The 26,004-nt window shown below is 39.4% G+C and overlaps 2 protein-coding genes across 2 annotated transcripts; both read left to right on the top strand.

Moving 5' to 3' along the window:
• The first annotated feature begins 926 nt into the window (after positions 1-926).
• LOC147334947 (protein NLRC3-like) lies at positions 927-8,783 on the top strand. The gene is made up of 9 exons (XM_086286868.1): positions 927-1,256; positions 2,469-2,498; positions 3,235-3,363; positions 3,482-3,604; positions 4,443-4,571; positions 5,236-5,314; positions 5,484-5,703; positions 6,891-8,560; positions 8,649-8,783. Exons 2-9 carry the CDS (start codon positions 2,491-2,493, stop codon positions 8,661-8,663), a joined length of 2,373 nt encoding a protein of 790 aa, XP_086142994.1. The 5' UTR covers positions 927-1,256; positions 2,469-2,490; the 3' UTR covers positions 8,664-8,783.
• LOC147334948 (neoverrucotoxin subunit beta-like) lies at positions 8,690-15,023 on the top strand. Its single transcript, XM_086286969.1, has 4 exons — positions 8,690-8,822; positions 9,281-9,454; positions 12,224-12,270; positions 13,371-15,023. Exons 1-4 carry the CDS (start codon positions 8,737-8,739, stop codon positions 13,910-13,912), a joined length of 849 nt encoding a protein of 282 aa, XP_086143095.1. The 5' UTR covers positions 8,690-8,736; the 3' UTR covers positions 13,913-15,023.
• Positions 15,024-26,004: the final 10,981 nt, after the last annotated feature.

Raw genomic sequence — 26,004 nt, forward strand, 5'->3', positions numbered from 1 at the left:
TAAATTGCTATTGATCTCTTTACCCCTAGTCTTAAGTGTATATTTATTTTTTTACTCTTCTTATATATATATATTGTTTGTTTACTTGCACTGCTGTAACTGGAGCCTCGTCGTCTCGTCTCTCTACATACTGGACTGTATGTAGCGGAGATGACAATAAAGTTTACTTTGACTTCAGCAGCGAGCAGGCGCACCGAGGGCTCTCGCGCTCACTTTTCGCGTATAGAATTTCGAAAAAACATCGGTGCAAATTATAAGTCTGTATCATGATGTCTGGTGTTTTCGTGTTTGTTGGTTTGTTTTTATTTTGTTTTATTTTGCGAGTTGGTTTTTAGATGCCGCACCAGCCCGCCCTCTCCTCTGCGCCGCAAGCAGCAGGCGCACCTCGCAGACGAAGGGCGTCCTTACTCCCAGCAATGGGCGATAGAAAACCGATCGGAGCCTATGCCATTCCCAATATGCGCTGGCTGACGTCGGGGCAGCATGAGTACGGGCATTTTTTTTTTTTTGCCGATGCCCGTGATGTCGCCCCCCACCACGATGCCGCCCCGGGCACCCGCCCGTGTCGCCCGTATCTAAAACCGCTACTGGGAGACAGATTCAAAGTTCAATAAAATAACTAAATGTCTTGATGTTCCTTACTTGAAGATACAACATCCACAGTGTTACATATTTTATAAAGGAGGATCAGCACAATGACAACAGCATCACTACATAAACCAAATTTAAAGTATTTAAGGGAAGTTAACTGGACACGAATTAAGTTTTTCCTTAAAGAAAAACAATTCTAAGTAAATGTTTCAGTCCTTTTGGTCAGATGTTGGTGCAAAATTACTGACCTAGCAGACATGTCAGGTTAGAATGCTACAAACACTGACGCTGGATAAAATCTAACTGAGGACTTTCAGTTCAGTTCAGAAGAAATGTGTCATTCTTCTATAAAAGTCATAACCTCGTAAGTGTGTACAGGTCACACTTAAATTAAGCTACCAGAATTTTTTTTCTGGTTAAGCTGGAGGGCGTGACATAGAGCTGACCGCCGTTTAGTGCTTCTGCGTCTTTATAACGACCATAAAAAGCTGGCTGAAACTGATATGAAATTACTTTCAGAGCGAGCTGCCATGTTGGGTCACACTGCTTCCTGAAAAGGTTTATTCCTGTGTTTTCTCATGGCGGTCCGTTAACGTTTCTGTTCAGCTGGACCGTTTCTGGATTATCGGTGGTTTCTGGATTAAATTCTGCACCGTTAATTGGAGGTAAAGTTGTACACCGTAAACCTTCATGCTAATCGGCTGCACTCGTGTCGTTTTACGGTGTCATAGGTTTTTCTCTCTTCTTCTTCAGAGTTTGTTTTCCTTTCTTCAAGCTATACAATTAACTTTATTAACGCACAGATTACATTTATGCGGTTTTATATTATTGATATTATTGTTCTCGGTCATCCGGTTCATGTTACTGTAAAGAGCTTGGGGGAAAAAAGGCGACTGGACTGTTATTGTAACCAAATAAACTGCTGATGCGTCTTTGTTGCGAATTTATCGAAATAAACTCAATTTCCAGTTTATGTCGCACATTTTCACTCGTCTTTGAAGGCTTAGTCTTCTTTGTTTCCTATTATTATTTGGATTCACTGGGTTACGAACATCCTGATTATATCTGCGTAGTTTGATAAATAACGAAAGTGAAACTAAAGATGACGCCGCCATCTCCCCAGGGACAAAAACAAGCAGTATAGACAGCAGTAAAAATGCACTACATGAAACATGGAAGTAAGTTAAGGTAGTAAAACATAATAAGTCAGTTAGGGTTCTCTGTGTTTAATGCAGTAATTAGTATTTAAGGAACATTTTAAATCTGATTAAATTATGTTATTGATCGGAGTCTCCTTTGTTCCATATTTCATATGTGCCAAGATCTTTTCAGTGGGTCTGGAACACACCTGTGACTCTGAGCCATGCTGCTGTAACTGCTTGATGCATTTTGTTGAATTAAGCAAAAAAGGACGTGAAAGTTACACATAACATTATCAAAAATGCTCCGGATGATGAGTTTTTCACCGTCCACTTTTCCCTAAAATAATTTCACGTGTTGAGATTCAGACCAAAGTCTTCTGCTTTGCCTCAGCCCGGAGTTTGTGGAGTGTGTGATCCAGCCGCTCTGGATCATTTTCTTTTATTTAATAATACAATACAATACAATGTACTATTTTAAATTAAATTAATTTTATGTATTACTTTATTTTTCCACAGTATTTTCTTCTGGATTTTTTTTAGCCACTTATGAATTTAATCACTTGTGGAATTGCCCATAAACATCTGTAAAAGCTCTTTAAAGCGCTGGTACTTTGTATCTATGTATCAGAGTATCCATATTATTGAATACACCACAACCTAATTAGAAACAAACAAATAAACAGAACACATCAACAGAAACAAACCAGATTAAAACTTGTTTCTCTCTTTGATCAGGTGACTGCAGGATTTGGCCAAAATGGAAAGGTATGACACTCAACACCACACATTACATTTCTCTGTATTAATTCTTTCCTTTTTAGTATAAGTGTTATTTATTCATACCGTGTCACAGAAAGCTTTACTCTATGATGGTTTGAAACTAAAGCTTATTTTTCCTACAGATTAAGATGCCTTTTAGGGTTATATATATTTACTAGAATAATATTTACAATGAACAACATTTCCCCTGATCTGCCTCATTATGAGATTTTCTTTAAAGAGAAAAGAAAGTGTTTTTACCACCTTATCAAAACGCTTCACTATAAAAGCAGCATCAATGTGAAATCATTTCAAAAGACTGCAGTAAATATTGGACTGGTGTGTTTTTGATACACATGTGCCATATAACCTATATTATAAATCTAGAGGTGCTGGTTATTATATTAGTCTTGTTTTTAGATCCAAAGAATACCTGCCTGCCTTTAGTCTTCACGGCCATTATAAGCTGTCCTCTAACATCCATAGATTTATGTGATCTGTTTCAGATCATAGGTTTCTTGCAGTTAAGCACCAACAAAAACAGATGAAAACAGATGTCTGAAGTCTTCCTGGAAACCAGAAAAGACTGAAGTGAACCAAAGTAATTTAGTGTGAAGAGCTGTAAACTATATAGACCCAGTGTTTTTTTCTTCTTCTTGTAAATAGTTTGTGCAGCATATCCTGCAGCTGAAGACTGTAAAGGTAATTTCCATCCCTGATGGTCTCCTTTTCTGCCTGCCAGGATCCATCAAAGACCAGAAACCATGGAAACTGAACAGGAACCTGAACTCAGCTGTGTGTCTGTGAAGAGTGATCGGTCAAAGGAAGCCATTGTTGTTTTCCAAGGAAGTGGATCTCCTTCACATGATGAGTAAGATATAACCATTTGTCTAGCAGCTGTTGTAGCTGAAGAGTAAAGAAAAAGCAAAAAACAACAACAACAACAAAAAAAACCCCATAAATTAATACTGATTGTCCACATTCCCCAGATCAGATTCCTCTGGTCCTAAACCTGGACTCAGCACGAGGAAGACGAAGGGTAGAATGAAGAGGAAGAGTTCAAAATTATATCCCACTGAAGTTAAAAGAAGAAAATCCTCCGCTGCACATAAGTAAGATATGATTATTTCCATACAGCGATTGTGGCTCAAGAGTTGGGAGTTCGCCTTGTAATCGGAAGGTTGCCGGTTCGAGCCCCGGCTCGGACAGTCTCGGTCGTTGTGTCCTTGGGCAAGACACTTCACCCGTTGCCTACTGGTGGTGGTCAGAGGGCCCGGTGGCGCCAGTGTCCGGCAGCCTCGCCTCTGTCAGTGCGCCCCAGGGCAGCTGTGGCTACAATGTAGCTTGCCATCACCTGTGTGTGAATGGGTGGATGACTGGATATGTAAAGCGCTTTGGGGTCCTTAGGGACTAGTAAAGCGCTATATAAATACAGGCCATTTACCATTTTACCATTTACATTACATATCTGCAGTAAGGAAAACCTAAAAACTGCTTTTGTTTCACTTACACCTTAAATTAAAGCTAAAAATAGATGAAAACTATTTTTGTCTAAAATGGTCAGTGTAAATAAAAAACAATCACATGTAGCTTCTCTAAAGGAAACACAGTTTACACACTACCACAGCAGACATTAAAGACGATGACAGAATTACTACTCATAGTTTTCAAATTTGGTCTTCAAGATCATTTCAGAGCTTCTACTTGACTTCATTAAATGTCTGTGTCTGAAAAAGAGATCCAGAAGCCCAACAGGCTAAAGAGAACAACAATCATTCCCTGTTATGAGCCTGAAACTACAGGCCTGCTGACTTCTTTTAGTTAATTCCACGTTGGATTGGACAGACTACAAGATATTTATAAATGCCTCATATCTTGTCCAGTAGTTAATAAAACTGAAGATTGAAAAGTGTATTTTCCTCCTTGATGGTCATTGTTTCTGTTTACCAGGACACCTCATAAACCAGATGTCCCTGAACCTGGACTTGAAGCTGAACCCAGATGTGTGTCTGTAAAGAGTGATCGATCAAAGGAAGCCATCGTTGTCTTCAAAGGAAAGGGATCCCCTGCTGTTGAGAAGTAAGATTAAATGATGCCTAGTAGGAGTTATAGCTGACGTGTTTCCTTACTCCAGTCTGGTGAACTGGTGATAAAATGGTAACTTAAAGTAAGAATTGAAATATAAGGAAATCATTTTCTGTCTGAAAGATGAATTCAGTGTATCACTGTAATCCATACATGATATCAACATGAGCTTGGTATTGATCTTTCTCTTTGTAGGAACACTACTGATAAAAAATTAGTATGTGATTATTATTCTTGAGTATCAAAGAAAAGTCTTATTTTAATACTAACATTATTCAATAGTCACCTTTTGTTTATATTCATGTTTTATAGTACTTTTCAAAATCGGGTCTACAAAGTTTTTACAATGAAAAATTAAGAAACAACTATGTAAAACAAAACAAATTAGACATTTTTCCCTTTGATATCTATGGTGGTATGAAAGATGAAGAGAGAATGGCCTTTATATTGTTATTTCAAGCACTGTGAGTGTAGAATCCGCCTGCTGGTCAGACAGAGGATGAATTGAAGGCCTGCACTGTTACTCATGCAATGGTACTCTAGTAGAGTCCAAATTTTAAAAAGAGAGCTCAAGATGAACATAAATAGGTTAATTTTAAGACCTTTATAAAACAGACACACAAAGTCTAAGCTTTGATTCTTCACGTTGTCTCCATAGAGTTGTTCAGTCTGGCTCAGATGTCTCCTGCCCCCATCATGCCCCACAACATAAAACTGACCTGAGCCAAATATTTATGGTCTGTATATGTGAAACATTTATTTATTTGTTTTTTTACTATACAGCTTAAATCAAAAAATAGATAAAAGTAATCTGCTTTCACTAGAGCTACATTTTAAACAGAAATAAAGCCAAAGCGTTACCTTCACGTCAGGAAATTTGTTCATTTGTCATTCATTCTGTTTCAGGGGCTGGAGGACAACATTGTCACTTTTGTGAAGAATGAGCTAAAGAAAATGCAAAATCATCTAAATGCAGAATCCCCTGAAAGTCAGAGAGAAGATGTGAAAATATTGGACAGTGAAGACGAGGAGCAGAGGAGGATCATTGGAGAGGCACTTCTGCAGATCACAGTTTATTTCCTGAGGACAATGAAACTGGAAGATCTGGCTGCCTGTCTGGAGAGCAGTAAGAGGATTTCTTTTCATAAATGCACCATTTAGGAGGACAGAACTGTTGTGTGTCCTGTATAGGGATGGGTATCGTTTAGGTTTTATCCGATACCGGTGCCAAACCGGTACTTTTGAAACGGTGCCGGTGCTTAAACGGTGCTCAAACCGGTGCTTAAAGAATGGAGAACACAAAATTGGTCCAAAAACCTCTCATGTTCAGCTGTTTTTTTGTAAAGAGATAACAATGTTAGCCTTTTCTGCAGCTATAGGGCATATATGGTATCACTCATGGCTGGAAGCAGTGCTTAAACAATGGAATAAAAACACAAACTTTGTCCAAAGACCTCTCATGTTTAACTGTTTTCCACTTTTGGCAGCACGGTGGCACGGTGGTTAGCACTGTTGCCGCATAGCAAGAAGGTCCTGAGTTCAATTCCACCGTCAAGCCGGGGTCTTTCTGTGTGGAGTTTGCATGCTCTCCCCGTGTTCGCGTGGGTTCCCTCCAGGTACTCCGGCTTCCTCCCACCGTCCAAAGATGTGCAGCTTGTGGGGATAGGTTAATTGGATAATCCAAATTGCCATTAGGTGTGAATGTGCGAGTGAATGTGAGTATGAATGGTTGTCTGTCTCTGTGTGTTGGCCCTGCGACAGACTGGCGACCTGTCCAGGGTGTACCTCGGTGTGAGGTCTCGCAGCAAGCTATCAAATACGGTGCATTTTTCGGGTTAAAAAAAAAAAACACTATGCGTCGCCAGGTGTTTAATCGGATTTGAGGTGTTACCTCCTTTGACAGTATCAGCTTAAAGCACTTGTTGCAGGCTGCTGAGTTTGCATATTTTGCTGTGAAGTACAGCCAGACTTTTGACCGCTTCGCCTTGGGCATTTTTAATCTGTAGCTCTGCTCTAAAAGAACGTATGTACCTGGCCCCGCCTACTATCCTCGGAAACGTAAAATGATTGGCTAGAATTCAAATTGTGTGACATCTCAGGAAAAAAATAAAGCACCGAAATAAAGCACCGAAATGTGCGCTGCTTTTCGGTCTGGTTACTACCCTTTATGCCATCATGGCACCGGATACCGGTACCGGTTCCCTAGTCCTGTATATTCAATACTTTAATAAAAATATATAACATTCTTACGATACTTTTATAAAAGAAATTATGGACTAACATTTATATTTGAATTTCTCTTTTTTTGCTTAGAAAACCCTTATTCAGGTTGTAGGTGTGAGCTTAAGTCTACCCTAAAGAAGAAGTTTGAGTGTGTGTTTGAGGGGATTGCTAAACCAGGAAACGCAACCAATCTGAATAAGATCTACACAGAGCTCTGCATCACAGAGGGAGGAACCGGAGTGGTCAACACTGAACATGAGGTCAGACAGCTTGAAATGTTTTCCTGGAAACCAAACAGACCAGAAACAACAATCAGGTGTGAAGACATATTTAAAGCTTCAACTGGAAGAGACAAACCAATCAGAACAGTTCTGACCAAAGGAGTGGCTGGCATCGGGAAAACATTCCTGACACAAAAGTTCACTTTGGACTGGACTGAAGACAAGACCAACCAGGACATCCAGTTCATGTTTCCATTCTCATTCAGAGAGCTGAATTTACTGAAGGATAAAAAGTTCAGCTTAGTGGGATTTATTCATCACTTCTTCACTGAAATCAAAGAAGCAGGAATCTGTAACTTTAAAAAGTTCAAAGTTGTGTTCATCTTTGATGGTCTGGATGAGTGTCGACTTCCTCTGAACTTCCACATCACTGAGATCCTCACTGATGTTACAGAGTCCACATCAGTGGATGTGCTGCTGACAAACCTCATCAGGGGAAAGTTGCTTCCTTCTGCTCACATCTGGATAACCACACGACCTGCAGCAGCCAATCAGATCCCTGCTGAGTATATAGACATGGTTACAGAGATCAGAGGGTTCACTGACCCAAAGAAGGAAGAGTACTTCAGGAAGAGACTCAGAGACAAGGAAGAGGCCAACACCATAATCTCTCACATCAAGACATCACGAAGCCTCCACATCATGTGTCACATCCCAATCTTCTGCTTGATCACTGCTACAGTTCTAGAGAGTTTGTTAAAAACCAAACAGGCTGGAGGAAAGCTGCCCAAGACACTGACTGAGATGTACATTCACTTCCTGGTGGTTCAGACCAAAGTGAAGAACATCAAGCATGATGGAGGAGCTGAGACAGATCCTCTCTGGAGTCTAAAGAGTAAGAAGATGATTGAAGAACTGGGGAAACTGGCTTTTCAGCAGCTGCAGAAAGGAAACCTGATCTTCTATGAATCAGACCTGACAGAGTGTGGCATTAATGTCAGAGAAGCCTCAGTGTACTCAGGAGTGTTCACACAGATTTTTAAAGAGGAGGGGGGACTGTACCAAGAGAAGGTTTACTGTTTTGTCCATCTGAGCGTTCAGGAGTTTTTAGCTGCTCTTCATGTCCATCTGACATTCACCAACTCTGGTATCAACCTGCTGAAAGAAGAAGAAACAGCCTCAGTGCAGACTGGAGAATCTTCAGTAAGACATTTCTACCAGAGTGCTGTGGACAAGGCCTTAAAGAGTCCAAATGGACATCTGGACTTGTTTCTTCGCTTCCTCCTTGGTCTTTCACTGCAGACCAATCAGGATCTCTTACAAGGCCTGCTCACACAAAAAGGAATCAGCTCACAGATAAATCAGGATATGGTCAAATATGTTAAAGAAAGGATGAATGACACTCTCTCTCCTGAGAAAAGCATCCATCTGCTCCACTGTTTAAATGAATTGAATGATGACTCTATAGTGAAAGAGGTCCAGCATCACCTGAGTTCAGGACACCTGTCCAAAGTTGATCTCTCTCCTGCTCAGTGGCCAGTAAGTATCCAGTTTAAGCCTTTCAAGAGATTACTTTAAAGTGCTTCTTTTAAGAGTTTGGAAAGTTCTCTGATATTCACGTTTCCAGGTTGAGCGGCTGTAACCTCACAGAGAGAAGCTGTGAGGCTCTTTCCTCAATTCTAAGTTCTCAGTCCTCCAGACTGAGAGAGCTGGACATGAGTAACAACAACCTACAGGACTCAGGAGTGAAGCTGCTTTGTGTTGGACTTGGGAGTCCACACTGTATGCTGGAAACTCTCAGGTTAGCTGATTCTTTGTTTAAGAAAATGTGGGTATTTCACAACAACTGTCGTTATTTTATAGATTTTAAGATGTGGTTTCTGTTCTGATGTAAGCTCTGAAAGAGAACAGTAGAGTAGAAGTGAAACACACACTTCACAAATCAAAAAAACTATAACTTTATTTATGATTTAGTGTAGATTTATTCCAAACGGCTCTCATATTTTCGAATGTGTAACATACAGACGATTTGTCACATAGCATCGGTATGTTACGTTTTTGGATGAGAACGTGTCCGTCATAGTAAAAAAGACAGAAAATAATTATGTTTTTTGTTTTTTGTTTTTAAATTTGAGTACAGAAAAGCCAGTTAGTGTGTTTTTAACAACTTTAACTAGAATCAGAATCTGTTAGTTCGACTGTACATCATCAAATTCAGAGCAGTTCCTAACAATGATGTGACATGTTGTATGTTTGAAGGCTGTCAGGCTGTCAGATCACAGGAACAGGCTTCCCCTCTCTGGACACAGCTGTGCGCTCCAATCCCTCCTATTTGAAAGAGCTGGACTTGAGCTATAATCATCCAGGAGACTCAGGAATGAAGCTTTTGTCTGATCTAAAGAAGGATCCACATGTGAAACTGGACATACTCTGGTAGGAAAACAGGAAATACAACTGGAAAAATCTATTTTTTCTCCAACATATTGTAACAAAGAGCAGATATTTTGAATTTTTGATTTGTTTAACCCCAGTTATGACAGGTGCCTTTGTGATGGTTCTGGGTCTGTGACACAGGGTTTTGAGGGTTTTTTTTTTTGCTGCTTCCTGTTGTGTACCCATGTCCTTTGTGCTCCACACAGTCACAGCCATACCTCCCTGTTTTTAGTCAGACGAGGCGCCAGGGTTTCCATTTTCACGAAGAAGTCATCTGTGGGTGTGGGCACACCCGGGGAACACAGATTAACAGAAACTAATTGATGAGACAGGAAGCAAACACACATGAGATGAGGAACTTTCAAAATAAAACAGGAATTAAGAGTATACTGACTGTGACAGAGACACATGAACCTGACCGAGACAGAAAGGTAGACAAACATGGAGACAGAGGAATACAAACACAAAGACAGAGACTCAAGGAGTGACAGAGGGAAAGCAGGGAACAAACTGAAACTCCAGGAATCAAAATAAACAATCACTATAACCAGGAATATGAAAGAGCAGAAACAAAAATAAGCACAACTGCATAATAAGTAATGAAGAAACCCAGGAACACTAAATCAAAGACGCCTACCCTAAAAACTTTCAATTATAAAAATATGAGAATAATAAAGATCAGTCAGAACTTAGAGTCCAAACACAAACGCTGGATCGAAGCCCCAGGACTATATGACAGGGTCAGCAGCAGTCTAAATGAACTGGAGGGGCAATTAACTTTGAAAGGTTGACATTTGACTCTTTTTGCCATTTCAAATAAAAAAAAAAAGCAATGTATATTTGCAACTATACAGTCACAGTATACTCAGAAGGAAATATATCCATGGTTAAAATAAGTACAAAAATATCTGTGTTAGACTGTAGAAGCAAGAGACAAGCTGTACACACATATTCTCTCAATGAACTCACCACACACAGCTGACTTTGAAGACAATATCTTCAGCATATTCACATGATGATGAATGAAAGACTTTCCATGATGCTCATGCTTCCCTGCCCTGTTATTCCCACTGACACTTCTGGTAGAAACATCTCATAAACAACAGGAGAAAGACTCAGACTGAGTTTAGAGGTTGCACAGGGTGATATGTTTGCTCAGATTTTGAAAGGTATTGGACAATCTCCAAAAGTTGATTCTGTTCATCTGGACGTAGCGTTTTTGTGGGAGAAACGTTTCGTCACTCATCCAAGTGACTTCTTCAGTCTCAGCTGACTGCAGGTTTCCCCAACCTTATAAACAGTACATTTGCATAATGACTGAAACCAGCCCACTGAAGGAACAATGGGCTGGGAGGACAATGTGACAGTTATGTTGTGACTGGTCAGAATTAGCCAACAAAAGTAATTACATGTTTTATTATTCATGTTTTCTTCGTCTTCGTCTTCTTCGTCTTCATAATGGATTGCATTTATATAGCGCTTTTCTACGCACCCAAAGTGCTTTACAATTCCACTATTCATTCACTCAAATTCACACACTTTTAACCCTTTCACATATAGTGGTCACAGCAGTGGACAGCTATTCAAAGGCTATTTTCTTGTATTTGTGTCAGTGTACATGGTATACTGGCACTAGTACATTCACGTTGTTGTAAAAAGCATGATAATATATTAAGTAATCCAACGTATTCAGAATACGTTACTGTCATTGAGTAACGTAACGGAGTACGTTACAGAATACATTTTGGGGCATGTATTCTGTATTCTGTAATGGAATACGTTTTAAAAGTAACCTTCCCAACACTGTCCCCCACCAATGCTGGGGCAACAGTGACAAAGACAGAAACAGACTCAGACCCAAATAACTTGAAGCCTGAACACAGCAGTCTTTTCTCAAAATGTTTTGTTCTATATATTGATTTGTTTTGTGTTGCACTGAATAACTAAGCAACTGAAACATCCTCACACATGTTAACAGAGACAGAACATAGTATTTGAAGCACATTGTTTATTGTAGTGACAGAAACACAGGGAGGCAGAAAATAAAGCAGACTGAAACCAAGAAATGCTGCTGCAAGAAAGTATGAAACCAATACAGAATATGGAGAATAATCAAAAATTCAAAACCAGAAAAAACCCAAACATCCCAAAACTCCAAACTCTGAGTCTAAAACCCAGGGATCATGACATTATGTAACCCTGTTTCATTGTCCCCTCCAGATTTATTTTCCCTTGCCAATGTTTAGGGTCAGATTGTCTTCCCAGACTGACTCTCAGTCTGGAGCTTACTGTGTACCTTTATGCCAATAAATGCAGAACCACTGTAAGCTTTGAAACAGGATTTTGACTTTCCTGGTGCCAAATAAAAGTGAAGTAAGTACTTGCATTTCATGCGGTGCAGATACAGTCATGTGAAAAAGTAAGAATTCTTCTTAAGTTATTCAATTCCTACTCATTGTTGAGGTGATCCTACAGGGCTGCACTGTTTTATACAGTGTTATTTATACAGGATCTTTTTTTTTACACGTCTTCAATGTCCTCAGGTTGTATTTAGGTAATTTAAGAACCTAATACAGACCTGATAATTAAAAGAAACGTGCTTACGATACATAAAAAAAAAAAATCCAACCTTAGAACTAAATGAGAAACTATGATCATTTTCAATTTATTGTGAGATAAAATAAAGTGCAAGCTTATTTCTCTAGAAGAGATGAATCAGAGAATATAAAGGCCATGTTTTCACACTAAAAGATGATGTGCTTATTTCAGTGTGGAGCCTGAAGGAGTCCAGTGGATGAGACCAGGTCTAAGAAAATGTAAGTGTGTTTTTGATTTACTAGCTGTATTTACATCATTTTTTCACACATTATATGCATCTCTGCTAAATATCTTTTATCATATATTTTATAAAAAATTGTTTCAGTTATTTAATTCCACAACTAAAAACCCATTTTTGATACAATCTTAAAACATCACAAAGTTTAGCATACTGGTTTTTCTTCTTCATAAACTAACGTGAAAACCAATTAAACCCTTTCTTCATTATCTGGTGAAGGAACGTGGCCACATAGTCAACTAGAATTTTCTATTCAGATATAATTTTGCTAGTGGTAAGATTGGCATGGCTAGAGGAACAGCTGTAACAGCGCCAACCTCGTGATTAGTTTATAATATTTGGTGCGAAATCAAAGTTACCAGAGAGGGGGGGTAGATTAATTAAATTATTGATCTACTTTGAACAGAATTTGGCTTCATGAGTCAGGTTGTAATTCATCTGTGTTAACTAGCATTAGCTAATGTACCGATGATCAGATTTGAGAATGAAGACAGAAAAATCTTTCCATAAATCAAATACACTGCTGATGCTGACTGATTCTGACGATGACCTGATTTTTGACTGAAAGGCAAATGTAAAGTTTGGCTCTGTTAACACTAAACTACCAAGGAGAATATTTTTACCCATCAGCATTTTAAAAATCCTGTCACCACAGGAGATATTTTCACTGTGTAGAAATCAGTGTAAAACAACTCTGGCACTCCTAGTTGCCTAGCAACACATTTACATGCATTTTGATGTGCACATAAAATGAAAATAATCAAATCACATAACATCACTTTGATGTTTGTGTTTAGTGTTGGTGGTGCACCTTAGACGTGAACTGAATGTGAATGCAAAGCCTCTATACTTATAGTTACATGTTCATATATATTCCAGTCACTTCCCTTTTGAATTAATTATTGTTGATAATTTTGAATTTTAAGATTTTTTTTCTATTTTTCATTCACACTCATCACACTGCCTGCATCCTTGAATGTTTAAGCAATAGAACACAAAATATGAGGACCACATTTACTGTTACACATTGGCTATAATTAATTATTTGCTATATACACTGTGTCTTATTGTCCCTTTTAGATTTCTGTGATCTGACGCTGGATTCAAACACAGCACACAAGAACCTCAAACTGTCTGATGGAAACAAGGAGGTGACACATGTGGAAGAAGAACAGCTGTATGCTGATTATGATCATAGGTTTAATCACTGGCTTCAGCTGCTGTGTACCAACAGTCTGAGTGGTCGCTGTTACTGGGAGGTCGAGTGGAGAGAAGAGGTTCATGTTGCTGTAGCTTATGGAGGAATCAGACGGAAAGGAGATGGTGATGAAAGCAGATTTGGAAGGACTTACCAATCCTGGAGTCTCTACTGCAGTGATGACAGGGGTTACTATGTAGATCACAATTACATAGCAAGAGCCATCCCTCTGCTCTCCTCACCTCTCTGTCACAAAGTAGCAGTGTATGTGGACAGTTCTGCAGGAATTGTGTCCTTCTACAGTGTCTCCTCTGATAAACTGATCCACCTGCACACCTTCAACACCACCTTCACTGAACCTGTATATGCTGGGTTTAGAGTGAAGCCTGACTCTAGTATCCACCTCTGTGCTGACTCAGAATAATGAACTTACTGTGCAGAGAAATATTCTCACATTGGTGTTTCACACTTTTTCTCACTTAAATATTATGAACCTTAAATATATCAGGTAAACTGTCAGATACGTTGTACATATATTGGCTTGGTTTGTAGCCCCGAGTTGTTGAATGAGATTCTCCTGAAAAAATCATCTTATTGTCTTTGGTGCCTATTTTTTAAGAGCACTTGTCAGTTTCTATTATGCGTCACAGTTTAAATAGGAAAGAGGAACTTTACTTTAAAATCTGTTGCATTACTATTGTCAACTATTATATTTGTTCCATTATACACATTTTAATAATGTTTAGACTGATGGATGAAATCCTTGGAACAGAAAATGTAGACATTTTAGATGTTGATGAGTTAGGCTTTGTGAGGAGGAGAGCTGCAGGCTTCAGATTTTGTGTTTAGGCTTAATTTCTTACATTGCATTACTATACATTTGTGTTTCTCTCTCTTGTTATGCAAATTAATTAACATTTCACTACAATTAATTCCTGGAAAAAGGCGATATCACCACCATGTGACCAGTTTTCATAACAATTGATCCAAATGGTTCTGGATCCAAAAAAAAATTATTAATTTCTGATGATCTAAATGTAGCTTTAAATACTACTGACACGAGTGCACCTTATGGAGGTTGTAACTGGAGGCCTTGGAGACATCTCTCTTCATTTCATATTCAGTAAAAACAGTCTGACTTATTGATGACCTCCAGTCTGTGTTTCTCGACTGATCTAAGGAGCTTGGAAAGAAAAGCGTCTGGACTTCTTAAAGTTACTACGATGACCTGGATGACTGAGAACCTTCACAAACGTATTTCTCGACTGATCAGAAACTGTTTTTCAATCTCAGATTTGGTTTTTATTCTGTGTGAAAAACACAATCCTGATTTGTAACAGAAAAGGGAAGGTGAAGACAAAAGAAATATGTAAAGAGTAGGATTTTTTTCTTGTTGACGAAGGTGTTTTTACTTCTCCAGTGTATAAATGTGTGTAATTAATTTTAAACCTTTGTCAGTTTTTAAATTCAGTTGGAGAATATTTAAACACAGCTGTTTTTTAAATAAATTTTAATAAAGGACTGTTTGTCTGGTACTATGTTGCACTGTTTATATGAAACACTAAAATGAAACTGTTTATATGTGTATAAACTGTACACTGTATCCAGAGAGTCAAAAACAAAAACGGAGGAAAAACAGACAGGAAGATATTTTTAAAGCATCTTTGTAAACATTTATACAACAAGTGTATATTTTCTGTACAGTATATGAGGGGAAAAGCGAGAAGCAAAAAGACTCGTTCCAACTTTCATTCTATCAGTTTCTCCTCTCATCACATAAATACCTGAGCAGTGACAGAGACCGCGACTGCAGCATTTCTCATCAGAACACAAAATACTGAGAACCATCCACACTTTTGGATCTCGTCCAGCATAATTCAAAGCCTTGTTGATAACAATAATATAAATTGTGTGGTGTGAAGTTGTGGAGAGTTGCAGGGTTGTAGGTCAAAGAACTAGTAAACACATGGGGGAACACTCCCGCTTTGATCGTTTCTGCTCTTCTTCTCTTTTTTCTAAACGGAGCACCTGATGGTTTTGAACTTTTCTTGTCCATCTTTTATTGGTTTTAATTTTGCACGCCAGTGAACACCCATCCCCCAACCCGAGGATCACCACAACATAACCTAACAGACCTTAGTTCACAGATTCGCTTTGTCTACGGTTTATTTCTGGGATTTCACACAACCCAGGATTCAAATCATGAATACATAAATGGCTTGGATTTACATCATTATGGATGAAATGTGAAATATTTGGAAGTAGCCACCCCTGTCCCCTTTCGACTCTAAATTATAAATTTTAAATTGTTATTGATCGTCGTCTCGTCTCTATATACTGGACTGTATGGAGCGGAGATGACTTTGTTTGACTTCAGCAGCGAGCAGACACACCGAAGGCTCTCGCACTCACTTTTCGCGTTGAAATTTCAAAAAAGAAATTATAAGTCTGTATCATAATGTCTGGTGTTTTCATGTTTGTTGGTTTGTTTTTATTTTGCGAGATGCTGCTCCAGTCAATCAGAGAATCCCCCGCCGCCCTGCCCTCTCCTCCCTGTGCCACAAGCGGCAGGCGCACCTCGCAAACGGAGGGCGCCCTTACTCCCAGCAAATGGGCGATAGAAAACCAATCGGTGCCTATGCAATCCCCAAAATGAGGTGGCATGATGTTGGGGCAGTATGGGTGCTAGCAGCTTTTTTTGCTGGTGCCCACGATGCCGCCCTCCACCACAATGTGCCCTGGGCAACCACCCATGTCACCCAAAAACTACTATTGACTGTCTGAATAGAAAACGGGATTTCTACTCATCTAATAATAGATGTCAGAAGACTTCATCAGATCAATCAGTGGAAACAGTTTGATCAACAATGTAAACGAGACTGTTGGAGTTCACTTTAATAACATGATGGACAGAATAATGAGACACGATCCACAAAATCATGAACTTCATGGAAGTCTGTTCATTCAAAAGGAAACTTTATCAAACTGTCACTTTTCAGTCAGAAGATGAAATTTGCTCCATGTTCACTTTACTGATGAGAATCATGTCGACCTCACAGACCTCGTGTATCTGATAGGTATTAATGTTAAACATTAACTGTGTATTTGTATAATATATACAGTGTATATGATGGATTTAGCTAGTCATTATGCAGAGACATGAAAACCTGCAGATCCTGCAGAGTTTGTGGGAAATCCAATCCAGCACTGACCCTTGTATTCATGTTCAAATATCAGTAAATGTGCCATAAATGTTTCCTGTGTTTTCTGCAGTTTCTTCAGTTTAAACATTTTCTACATTATTGTTGCTCCAGCTCAGCACATAGTGAGTTTACAGCTGTTTGTATTTTATACATGTGCTTTTGAGAGTGCTTCACTGATATTTTTTTTCCTGAAAAACCTAAAAAACAATACATTTATAAGCAACAAAGTGCACAAAACGTTAGGTGTAAATGGTAAATGGCCTTTATTTGTATAGAGCTTTTCTAGTCCCTAAGGACCCCAAAGCGCTTTACACTACATTCAGTCATCCACCCATTCACACACACATTCACACACTGGTGTAGCAAACATTATAAGACAACAGATGAAAGTAACCTTATTGCTGACTTTGGCGTATTTACATTGACATATTCATTAATATTCCATTTCCATTGAAATCAAATGTGATTTTTAATTTTTCTAACTATATTAGAATATTCAGTAAGTAAACTAAATAATCTGGCAATTGACAGTTCATGTAAGAGGACAGCTAATGTTATCATGTTTTTGATGTTGTCTTGTAAATGTTTAATGGACATACAAGAGCCCACCTTTCATTTTATATTTGATTGATTTGATAACTTGCAAATGGTCAACAATCAGTGAATCATTTAAGATCAATCAACTGCACATCTTATTCAATAAGTAGCCTTTAAGCTACAGTGTATCTGGTGTACAAAGTGTACAAAGCTTGTGCCAAAACATAGTTCCATTTAGTGAGGCCAGTTGTTGTAGCAGAATCAGTTAAAGGTTTTTAGAGCACCAAAAGAAGTTTTTGGTGGTCTGTGAGCCAACAATGGTGGATTATGTGCTGATGTAGCACAGTGTCCACCTGATCCCTGGTTTCAGCATTCAGGCTTTGCAGGATTAACATCACCGAAGAACCTGAGATTAAAAACCTAAACCTGTTATGTATTTTTGTTGTTTTTTTTCCTATCAGCCTACCTTTCTGACATGTCTGCCCAATGTGATGTTTGTGTAAAGTTGGTCAGAAGGTTCCTTTGTAAGTGCGCATGCGCCATTAGCGTGCTGCCTGCTGTAACCCTAATTTCCTTCGGGATTAATAAAGTATTCTGATTCTGATTCTGAATGTTGACAAAACAAAAGAGATGATTGTTGATCACTGCCCACTTAACATCAATAGATCCTCTGTGGAGGTTGTCAAGAGCACCAGATTCCTTGGTCTCTACCTGGTGGAGAACCTCTCCTGGTCCCTCAACACCAGCTCCATAACCAAAAAGCCCAGCAGCGTGTCTACTTCCTGCAGAAGCTGAGGAAAGCCCATCTGCCATCATCCATTCTTACCACCTTCTACAGAGGGACTGTCGAGAGCATCCTGAGCAGCTGCATCACTGCCTGGTGTGGTAACTGCACCATATCAGATTGCAATACCCTACAATGGATAGTGAGAGCAGCTGAGAAGATCATTGGAGCCTCTCTTCCATCCACCAAGGACACTTTCAGCACCTGCTCCATCTGCAACGCCACCAGCACCATGGAGGACCTCACACACACTTTTCACCCTGCTGCCTTCTGGAAAGAGGTACCGGAGCATTCGGGCCCTCACTGCCAGGCTATGGAACAGTTTCTTCCCCCAAGCCGTCAGACTCCTGAACACTCAGTGACTGGACACACACACACACACACACACACACACACACACACACACACACACACACACACACACACACACACACACATCCATTGCACTGTCTTGTGTCTGTGTCGCCCTGTTCTGTCTAGTGTTGCACTGTCTTGTCTTGTTTTCTTAGCAGTTTTTTGCAGATTGCACTTTACGTAGTCCCGTGTTTTTCTATTATATGTCATATGTAGCACCAGGGCCTCGGGGAAAAGCTGTCATTTCACTCTGTACTGTACGACTGCACATGGTAATGACAATAACAGACACTTGACACTTGGCAGAGTCTGCAGCCACAGTTTCAGTGCAGCTCACCAGCACATGAAGAGTTAATGGTCGTCTATGATCCAAATCATGATCATTGTTCTGTTCACACTTTCAGCTACAAGATGTAAAATTGTCTGTTGACATCAGAGTGAAGTGTGTTGTTTTGTTACTCCAGTAACACGTTTAGATGTTTGCAGGCTGAGGAGTTTATCTGTACCCGTCCTTGTGTTTCTCCGTCTCTGGCAGCTGTCTGCGAACCATGAGCTCCTCTCTACGAACCTGGAAGAACATGTGAAGTTTTTCCTGTTGATTTTACCCGGTGCATTTCACTCACTGACCTGCAAGATAAAAACAAAATATCACTGTAATGGATTTTCATTTCATCAGAGCTCACAGATAAGTTGAGCATTAGCCAACAGGGGGCGTTTCTCACCAGAAAATAAATGAGGCAAAATTAAACAGGTAATGTGATCAGTGTTCTTTAAAAGTTCCTTTCAGACTCACTGGTTTATTTGAAAGTTACAGGTTAGTGCAGGATAAACAGGTTAGTTTGCTGCACTGTGATGGATTTAACAGAATAGTGTCCCAGATAGCAAGGAAACATTGAAACTACGTTGAGTCAATATCAGGTGATGTCATTGAATCAACGTTGAAGTGTGATGTTGACCTAACGTCACTCTTGCACCTTTTTTTAATGTTGAAACAACGTCAGGTTTTGATGTTGAATCAATGTTGAAACCTGACATTGATTGAACGTTATATTTTCTAATACTGTTGACATTGAAACAATGTCAGATTCTGATATTGAAACACTGTTGAGCTATGGTGTTGATTTTCCACCTCTTTCGCACAGTTGCTTTTTATTAAAACAACAGTTAAATCATGACTGGAAATCTACCTTTCTTTATAGGTATTTTAACCAATACTAAACTACTGCATGTTTCCATCAATACTTAAACCACCTAAACACATAATTGTACTTATTCCTTAAATTGGACACCCTTTATTGTCATGGTCGGACGGTCCTTCCCGGGGCGACCTGCCTGTGTGTGTATCTCACACTTATATGACTCTGACGTTATAGTCTTAATTATTTTATTATTTTATTGTTGCGTTGCCTATGTCCTCTATCACTGTGTATGATGGTACAGTTCTCTTTGCTACAGCTGTGTGCTATTGACTGTTCCTATTAGTGGTTTTTACCTGTGAACATAATCCCACACCTATATGATTCTGATGTTTTAGTGTAAATCATTTTATTGTTTTATTGTTTCATGTAAAGCACTTTGGCATGCCCCTGGCTTTTAATGTGCTCTATAAATAAAGATTGTTGTTGTTGTTGTTGTATGTGTGTGCTTCTCTCTCTCTCCTCCTCCACCCAGTGTCTGACACACCCGCACCTAATTTGCCACCCAGCTGTCACTGATCATCCTTCGTTGTGGGCTGAGGTATTTAACTGTGTGTCCGGATGGCAGTTGACGCTGGATTGTACTTGAAGCTCGGTAGTAAAGAGTGTTTTGTGACGTCCTGCTTAGCTTTAGCCGGCTAGCTTCCTCACCTGTTGTTTATAGGAGGAAGCAGAGGTGTGGACTCGAGTCACATGACTTGGACTCGAGTCAGACTCGAGTCATTAATTTTATGACTTTAGACTTGACTTGAAAAAATGTTCTAAGACTTGTGACTTGACTTGGACTTTTACACCAATGACTTGGGACTTGAATTGGACTTGAACCGGTTTACTTGAAAAGACTTGATATTTTACCCCAAATATAAAATTTAACATGCATATTATATAGAGATTGAAAATGTGACGTCATTCACGGGTAGAACCGCAAAGGATTCTGGGAACTCGTGGCAAGCGGTACTAGCGCACGCAGGCTTTCAATTAAAATCAGTTATACAGCGATAAAAAGAAACACAAGAAGCCGTTGTATTATTAACTGCAATAGACGGTCGCATGACAGCCACGGGAAGCCGACGGGTAAAGAGATCGGTTGTTATCGGATTACGTCGTTGAAGAGAAATTGTTCGAGCCATGTTTCCGAAGTAACAAAGAGGCGACGGGTGGCCTGGATTGCAGCCATTCAAAGGTCAAATATAACGTCCCAGAACCCTCCAGCTCACAGGTTAGTCTGCTCCAAGCATTTACACAAAGGTCAGTGTTTTTTAGTAGTTAATACGTCATTTTCATAACATAATTGGTGATATAGGTTACAAGCAAGTCTGGCGCTGAGCAGAAATTGTCGCGCTATGCTCCTTTGTTTATTGTGCATAAATAGTGAATTGTCCTGACACAATATTGTGTTTCGCTTCTGTTATTATGGTACATTGACAAAAACATATGCTTTTATTCACAGGATAAAACAGGTTTTTTGTATCACTAATTGCCCAGTACGATTACAGCATACAATATTGTTGTCACTGCTACATTTCTGTGACGCTACCAGAAATTATTTCCACTACTAATTAATTACCGTTGAGCTCAAAGGTCCTATTAATAAACTGTTAACGAATGTGTATTTATGACGACGATTTGTGAGACTGGTAAACTTATGATACGTACGATGGTCTTTCGTTCTACACGGTGCATTTCAAGGTCCTGCACCCATCCGTCGGTAAACTGTACCTGGGCTTGTTGCAGTGACCGGAAGTTACTAAACTTCATGAGTGTATGCACTCACTCCAAGAACCGTATAATTATAAATATGCATATAAATATGCTAAGATGAGATAGCTGACTTCATCTAACTAGCAAATGTTGTCCAGGCTACGTTGGTGATACAGTTTTTTTTTAATGTGTATGATATTTTTGTCATGCGATTTTAAAGCTGGTCCTACAACCGCATCCAAGAATAACATGCAGCGTATCTCAGAACTGTCGGTGAAAATTATTCTTGGAGCTAGGTTTAATTGAGCTGCATTTTAAAGAGGTGCAATTTCACAATTTGTGTATATTTTCTAAGTTCACTATTTTGTCATGTGTTGAGAAAAACACAGATTTTAAAATTACATGGTCTAATATTTACATTTAGCATAACTGCAACATGCTTTTTTTCGTTGTTTTTTTTTTTAAAGACTCGAAAGGACTTGAAATTCAAAGTTTCAGACTTGTGACTTGACTCGGACTTTTACACCAGTGACTTGAGACTCGACTCTGACTTGCCTGACATTACTTGAGACTTGACTTGAGACTTGAGGATAAAGACTTGAGACTTACTTGAGACTTGCAAAACAATGACTTGGTCCCACCTCTGGGAGGAAGAGATATGGAGGTTGGAGAGAAGGAGCCTGTGGATTAAGCTATTGGAGGAGAACACACACTCTGAGAATCACTTTGGAAACTCACCTGCGCACTACTGGGAGTTTGGAGAAGATCACTGTTGGACTTTGCACTTCACTTTGTGTTTTGAAACTGTTTTTGGGCACTGTAAATAAACGCACTGTGTACTTTGCATCCAGAGCTCCGCGACTGAGTCCGTACTTTCCCATTACCCGTGACAGCTTCATGTCCTGAGCATTGTGTTTTCCTTTTTTCTATGTAGTGCTTAGCAACTACTCAGTAGAGTATTTAATTTAGATTGACTTGAGGCATGATTTGATGGCATAGTTCAGTTTTGAATTGTTTGGCGGTGAAAGTTTGGTTTTGTGAATGCAGCTTGAAATTTGGGTTTTGTGTTCACAGTGTGGGGAAAAGGAGATCAGCTTTCCAGGAATGTGTCTTAGAATTAATCTCTCCTTTCAGGCACATTAATGATTACGGCTGTGAATTCAATCCCAGGATAACAGGAGCCTGAATTAACATAAGTCATGTTACACAGCACACATCACTTCCTGTAATTAAAGCAGCTCAGAGTCTTTTGTTGATGTGACTGATGATTCGCTCTGATCCAAAGTTGGTCCTGCACAGAGAATCCTGTCAGTCCCAGTTTGTTTTTCTGAGACACTCAACATCGCTACATCAGCATAGAGGTGTCGTTGGCTTAATTTCTTTCTCAACATGAAGCAGCAACACTGCAGTTCAAACACTGAATATAGTTTTGGTTTATGTGAGAGGTTTAAGGGCTGAACTGCTCTTGTATTTCCTCAATGTGCACTTTAAATTTCCTCAAACTCCACCGATCCAAACAAAACCGACGCAGAAGCAGAGTCAAAACACTGAAACTTTAATACGTTTAATAATAGTTGGATTAATTAATGTGCTTCCTCTCTGATCGTCATTCTGTCATCTATAACCTGCTGGACCATTAAAGATCTGGATCATTAAGAAGTCCAAACAGGAAACATGAAATTGATAACTTGATAACTTTTGATAACCATCCATCCATCCATTCGCTTCCGCTTATCCTTTTCAGGGTCGCGGGGGGCGCTGGAGCCTATCCCAGCTGTCATAGGGCGAGAGGCGGGGTACACCCTGGACAGGTCGCCAGTCTGTCGCAGGGCCAACACACAGGGACAGACAACCATTCGCACTCACATTCACACCTAGTGACAATTTGGATTATCCAATTAACCTATCCCCACAAGCTGCATGTCTTTGGACAGTGGGAGGAAGCCGGAGTACCCGGAGGGAACCCACGCAAACACGGGGAGAACATGCAAACTCCACACAGAAAGACCCCGGCCTGATGGTGGAATTGAACTCAGGACCTTCTTGCTGTGCGGCAACAGTGCTAACCACCGTGCTGCCTTTCACTTGATAAGAAATTCAAGTGAAAGGCAGCACCTGTTAAATACAGTCGGACAGCGTAGGCGTGTCAGTGCAAGTAAAATCACAGTACAGTAAGTGCCTTTAAGATAACAGAACCTTTATTAGTCCCACACGCGGGAAATTGTTGTTGTTTTCTTGCCATCAGAATTATTGTCTAAAGGCAAAGAAAGATGCCCAACGGACTAACTTTACCAAATGGACCATCCCAGCCTTGCCGTATTGGATTCACCTTTTATTGTTTATTTCATTTTATTTTCACTTTGCTAAATACGGGACAGACTTGACTGGGGGAAAGAAAGAGGGAAAGAAAAACAGCGGGGAAGAGGAACGGTGATAAAGGGCAATAAACAAAAACCAACAAAACAAACAGACAATAAATACATGTATCAATCACATGGATCACCTGTTGAGAAAGAAAGAAGAGAAAACAAGCAAAAAAAAGACAGAAATATAGCAAAACATCATCGCAATGATCTATGTGAATATAACAGTAAATACTAAATATTAAATGTTATTGTGCAGCACGTAAGATCGACAGCGCACAGTGTGCGTCGAGGTAGGAGCCAAAAAGGGTGTAGTTTGTGTGTTTGAGCACCCGTGTGTACACCTGTGAGCATGAGCGCGCTTGTATTTAACAGGTTCCTTCATGTAATGATCTGCTAGAGGGTGTGGGGGCCACAGCCCCGTCCTCCAGGGCATGAAGCAGGTATGGAGGAGATCCAGGCTCCAGACATCCAGAGACCCTCAGAGCACAAGAGACCAAGGAAGACCAACAGAGGGGCAGCCGCGCCACTGTCCCAGAAAGAGCTGAGCAAATTGCTTTTGTTACAGCAGAAAGTGGACAGTGCAAAGTTACATAGCAAAACATTAGAAAAACTCTGGAACAGGATTAGAATAAGATACTGTACACAGTAGAATAGAATAAAATTAAATACTATAAACAATAGAATAAATAGAATACAAATACTATATACAATAGAGTAATATACAGATATTATTCTTGATGTTAATAAATTACTAACATCAAATTATCAACATCAAGAGAAAAACAAGTAAGTGAGCTGCAGAATAAACCACACAGTGATGACAGCAGGTTTGTAAGGACTTCTCAGTCCTGGAGTCTCTACTGTCATGATGGTGTTGGTTACTATGGAGACCACGATTACATAGCAAGAGCCATCCCTCTGCTCCCCTCAGCGGTGAGTGTGGCAGTGTAGCAGTGTATGTGGACTGTTCTGCAGGGATTGTGTCCTCCTACAGCGTCTCCTCTGACAAACTGATCCACCTGCACACCTTCAACACCACCTTCACTGAACCTGTATATGGCCTTCAGATCTTGTCCATTCAAGGCCTTGTTGATAACATAATGATAGAAACTGTCTGGTGTGAAGACGAGGAGAGTGCCAGGGTCACAGGTCATAGAACTAGTAAACACATTTGAAGGGAGTAAGTGAACATCCATATTCAGCCCGTTACACAATTCCTCCATAACCAGGAACACATAATTGTTTGTTTACTCTTGGTTAGCATAGTTAACTAAGAGTAAACTACGTATTAACAGCTGTTTTTGTTCCCGGTTAAACTGTTTCCTGCTGAATGAAAATATTTTTAATGTTAGGTTTAATCCAGAGTCAGCTAATCTCAGCCAAACCGATTTTCTCAGGAACAAATAAAACACTGTTAACATTAGTGGTGTGCAGATCGATACTGAAATATCGATTCTTTCAATACCAGTAATTTATGTTATAGAATTGATTCTCATATTAGAATATCAACATTTTAGTACTTTGGAGTAAATTTCTAGTTTTTAATTAATCAGAACACAGTGGAAAGAAACTGTATCATTCGGATCGTCTAAATTGGAAGGAACTACTTCCTCTTATGCCTTTCATAGTCATATGTGAAATACAGCTGTATACATGTGTTGCAGCCCCCTGGCGTGCGCACTCACAACAATGGCTGAGTGTAAACGGAGTCACGTGTGGACGTATTTTACCTCCACAAACAGCCAAGAAACTGTTTGCGATACACGTGGCAAGACAGTGAGTTGTTGTGGCAACACCACTAATATATAATATATATATATATATATATATATATTATATATATATTATATATTATATATTATATATTATTACAATTACATAATACAATTACATATTGGATTTTGAAATACAATGAAACATTACGTGTTTGTACAGAGTGTCAGTTATGGATCAGTATCACCCTGAATTTTACTTGGTATCGTATCGGAAAGGAAATCAGTGTTTAAAACACTGTTCGAAATGTTAATGCTTGAAATAAACCAAACATTAACATTTCAAAGTTATCTAAGAGACGTATATATCATGTTTAACTTGAGTAATGAAAGACCGCGGGGGGTTTTGAATCCACTCTTCTCGCCGGGCTCTAGTGATCCTTGACCTCTTGGTCTGCTATCAAGCTGGTGGGTAACAGACGTCTTCGACATCAGAGCACTTTTGGAAATATCCTGATAAATCGAGCAGATATTTAAAGTTTACAGAGATACATTCTTGCCTGAAAATAAAGTTCATTTTGTGACCCAGAAAGAGTAATATTTAATATTTAAAAGTGTTTAGCCGCGCTCCTCCACCATTGCCGCGTTTGAGTTTTGGAAGAA

Source organism: Aulonocara sp. 'chitande type north' Nkhata Bay, linkage group LG3 (genome assembly GCF_057382095.1).
Source record: "Aulonocara sp. 'chitande type north' Nkhata Bay isolate Kocher_YH1m ecotype deep benthic linkage group LG3, A_spYH_male_GT1.1, whole genome shotgun sequence".
Taxonomy (NCBI): Eukaryota; Metazoa; Chordata; class Actinopteri; order Cichliformes; family Cichlidae; genus Aulonocara; species Aulonocara sp. 'chitande type north' Nkhata Bay.

Bases quoted from the DNA above. Each gene is read 5' to 3' on its own strand.
- LOC147334947 (XM_086286868.1), top strand. The intron at 3,364-3,481 runs GTAAGATATAAC...CACATTCCCCAG, and splicing joins GGATCTCCTTCACATGATGA to ATCAGATTCCTCTGGTCCTA. The intron at 3,605-4,442 runs GTAAGATATGAT...TCTGTTTACCAG, and splicing joins AAATCCTCCGCTGCACATAA to GACACCTCATAAACCAGATG.
- LOC147334948 (XM_086286969.1), top strand. From the start codon at position 8,737: ATGAGTAACAACAACCTACAGGACTCAGGAGTGAAGCTGCTTTGTGTT. The intron at 9,455-12,223 runs GTAGGAAAACAG...TGCTTATTTCAG, and splicing joins GTGAAACTGGACATACTCTG to TGTGGAGCCTGAAGGAGTCC. The intron at 12,271-13,370 runs GTAAGTGTGTTT...TGTCCCTTTTAG, and splicing joins GAGACCAGGTCTAAGAAAAT to ATTTCTGTGATCTGACGCTG.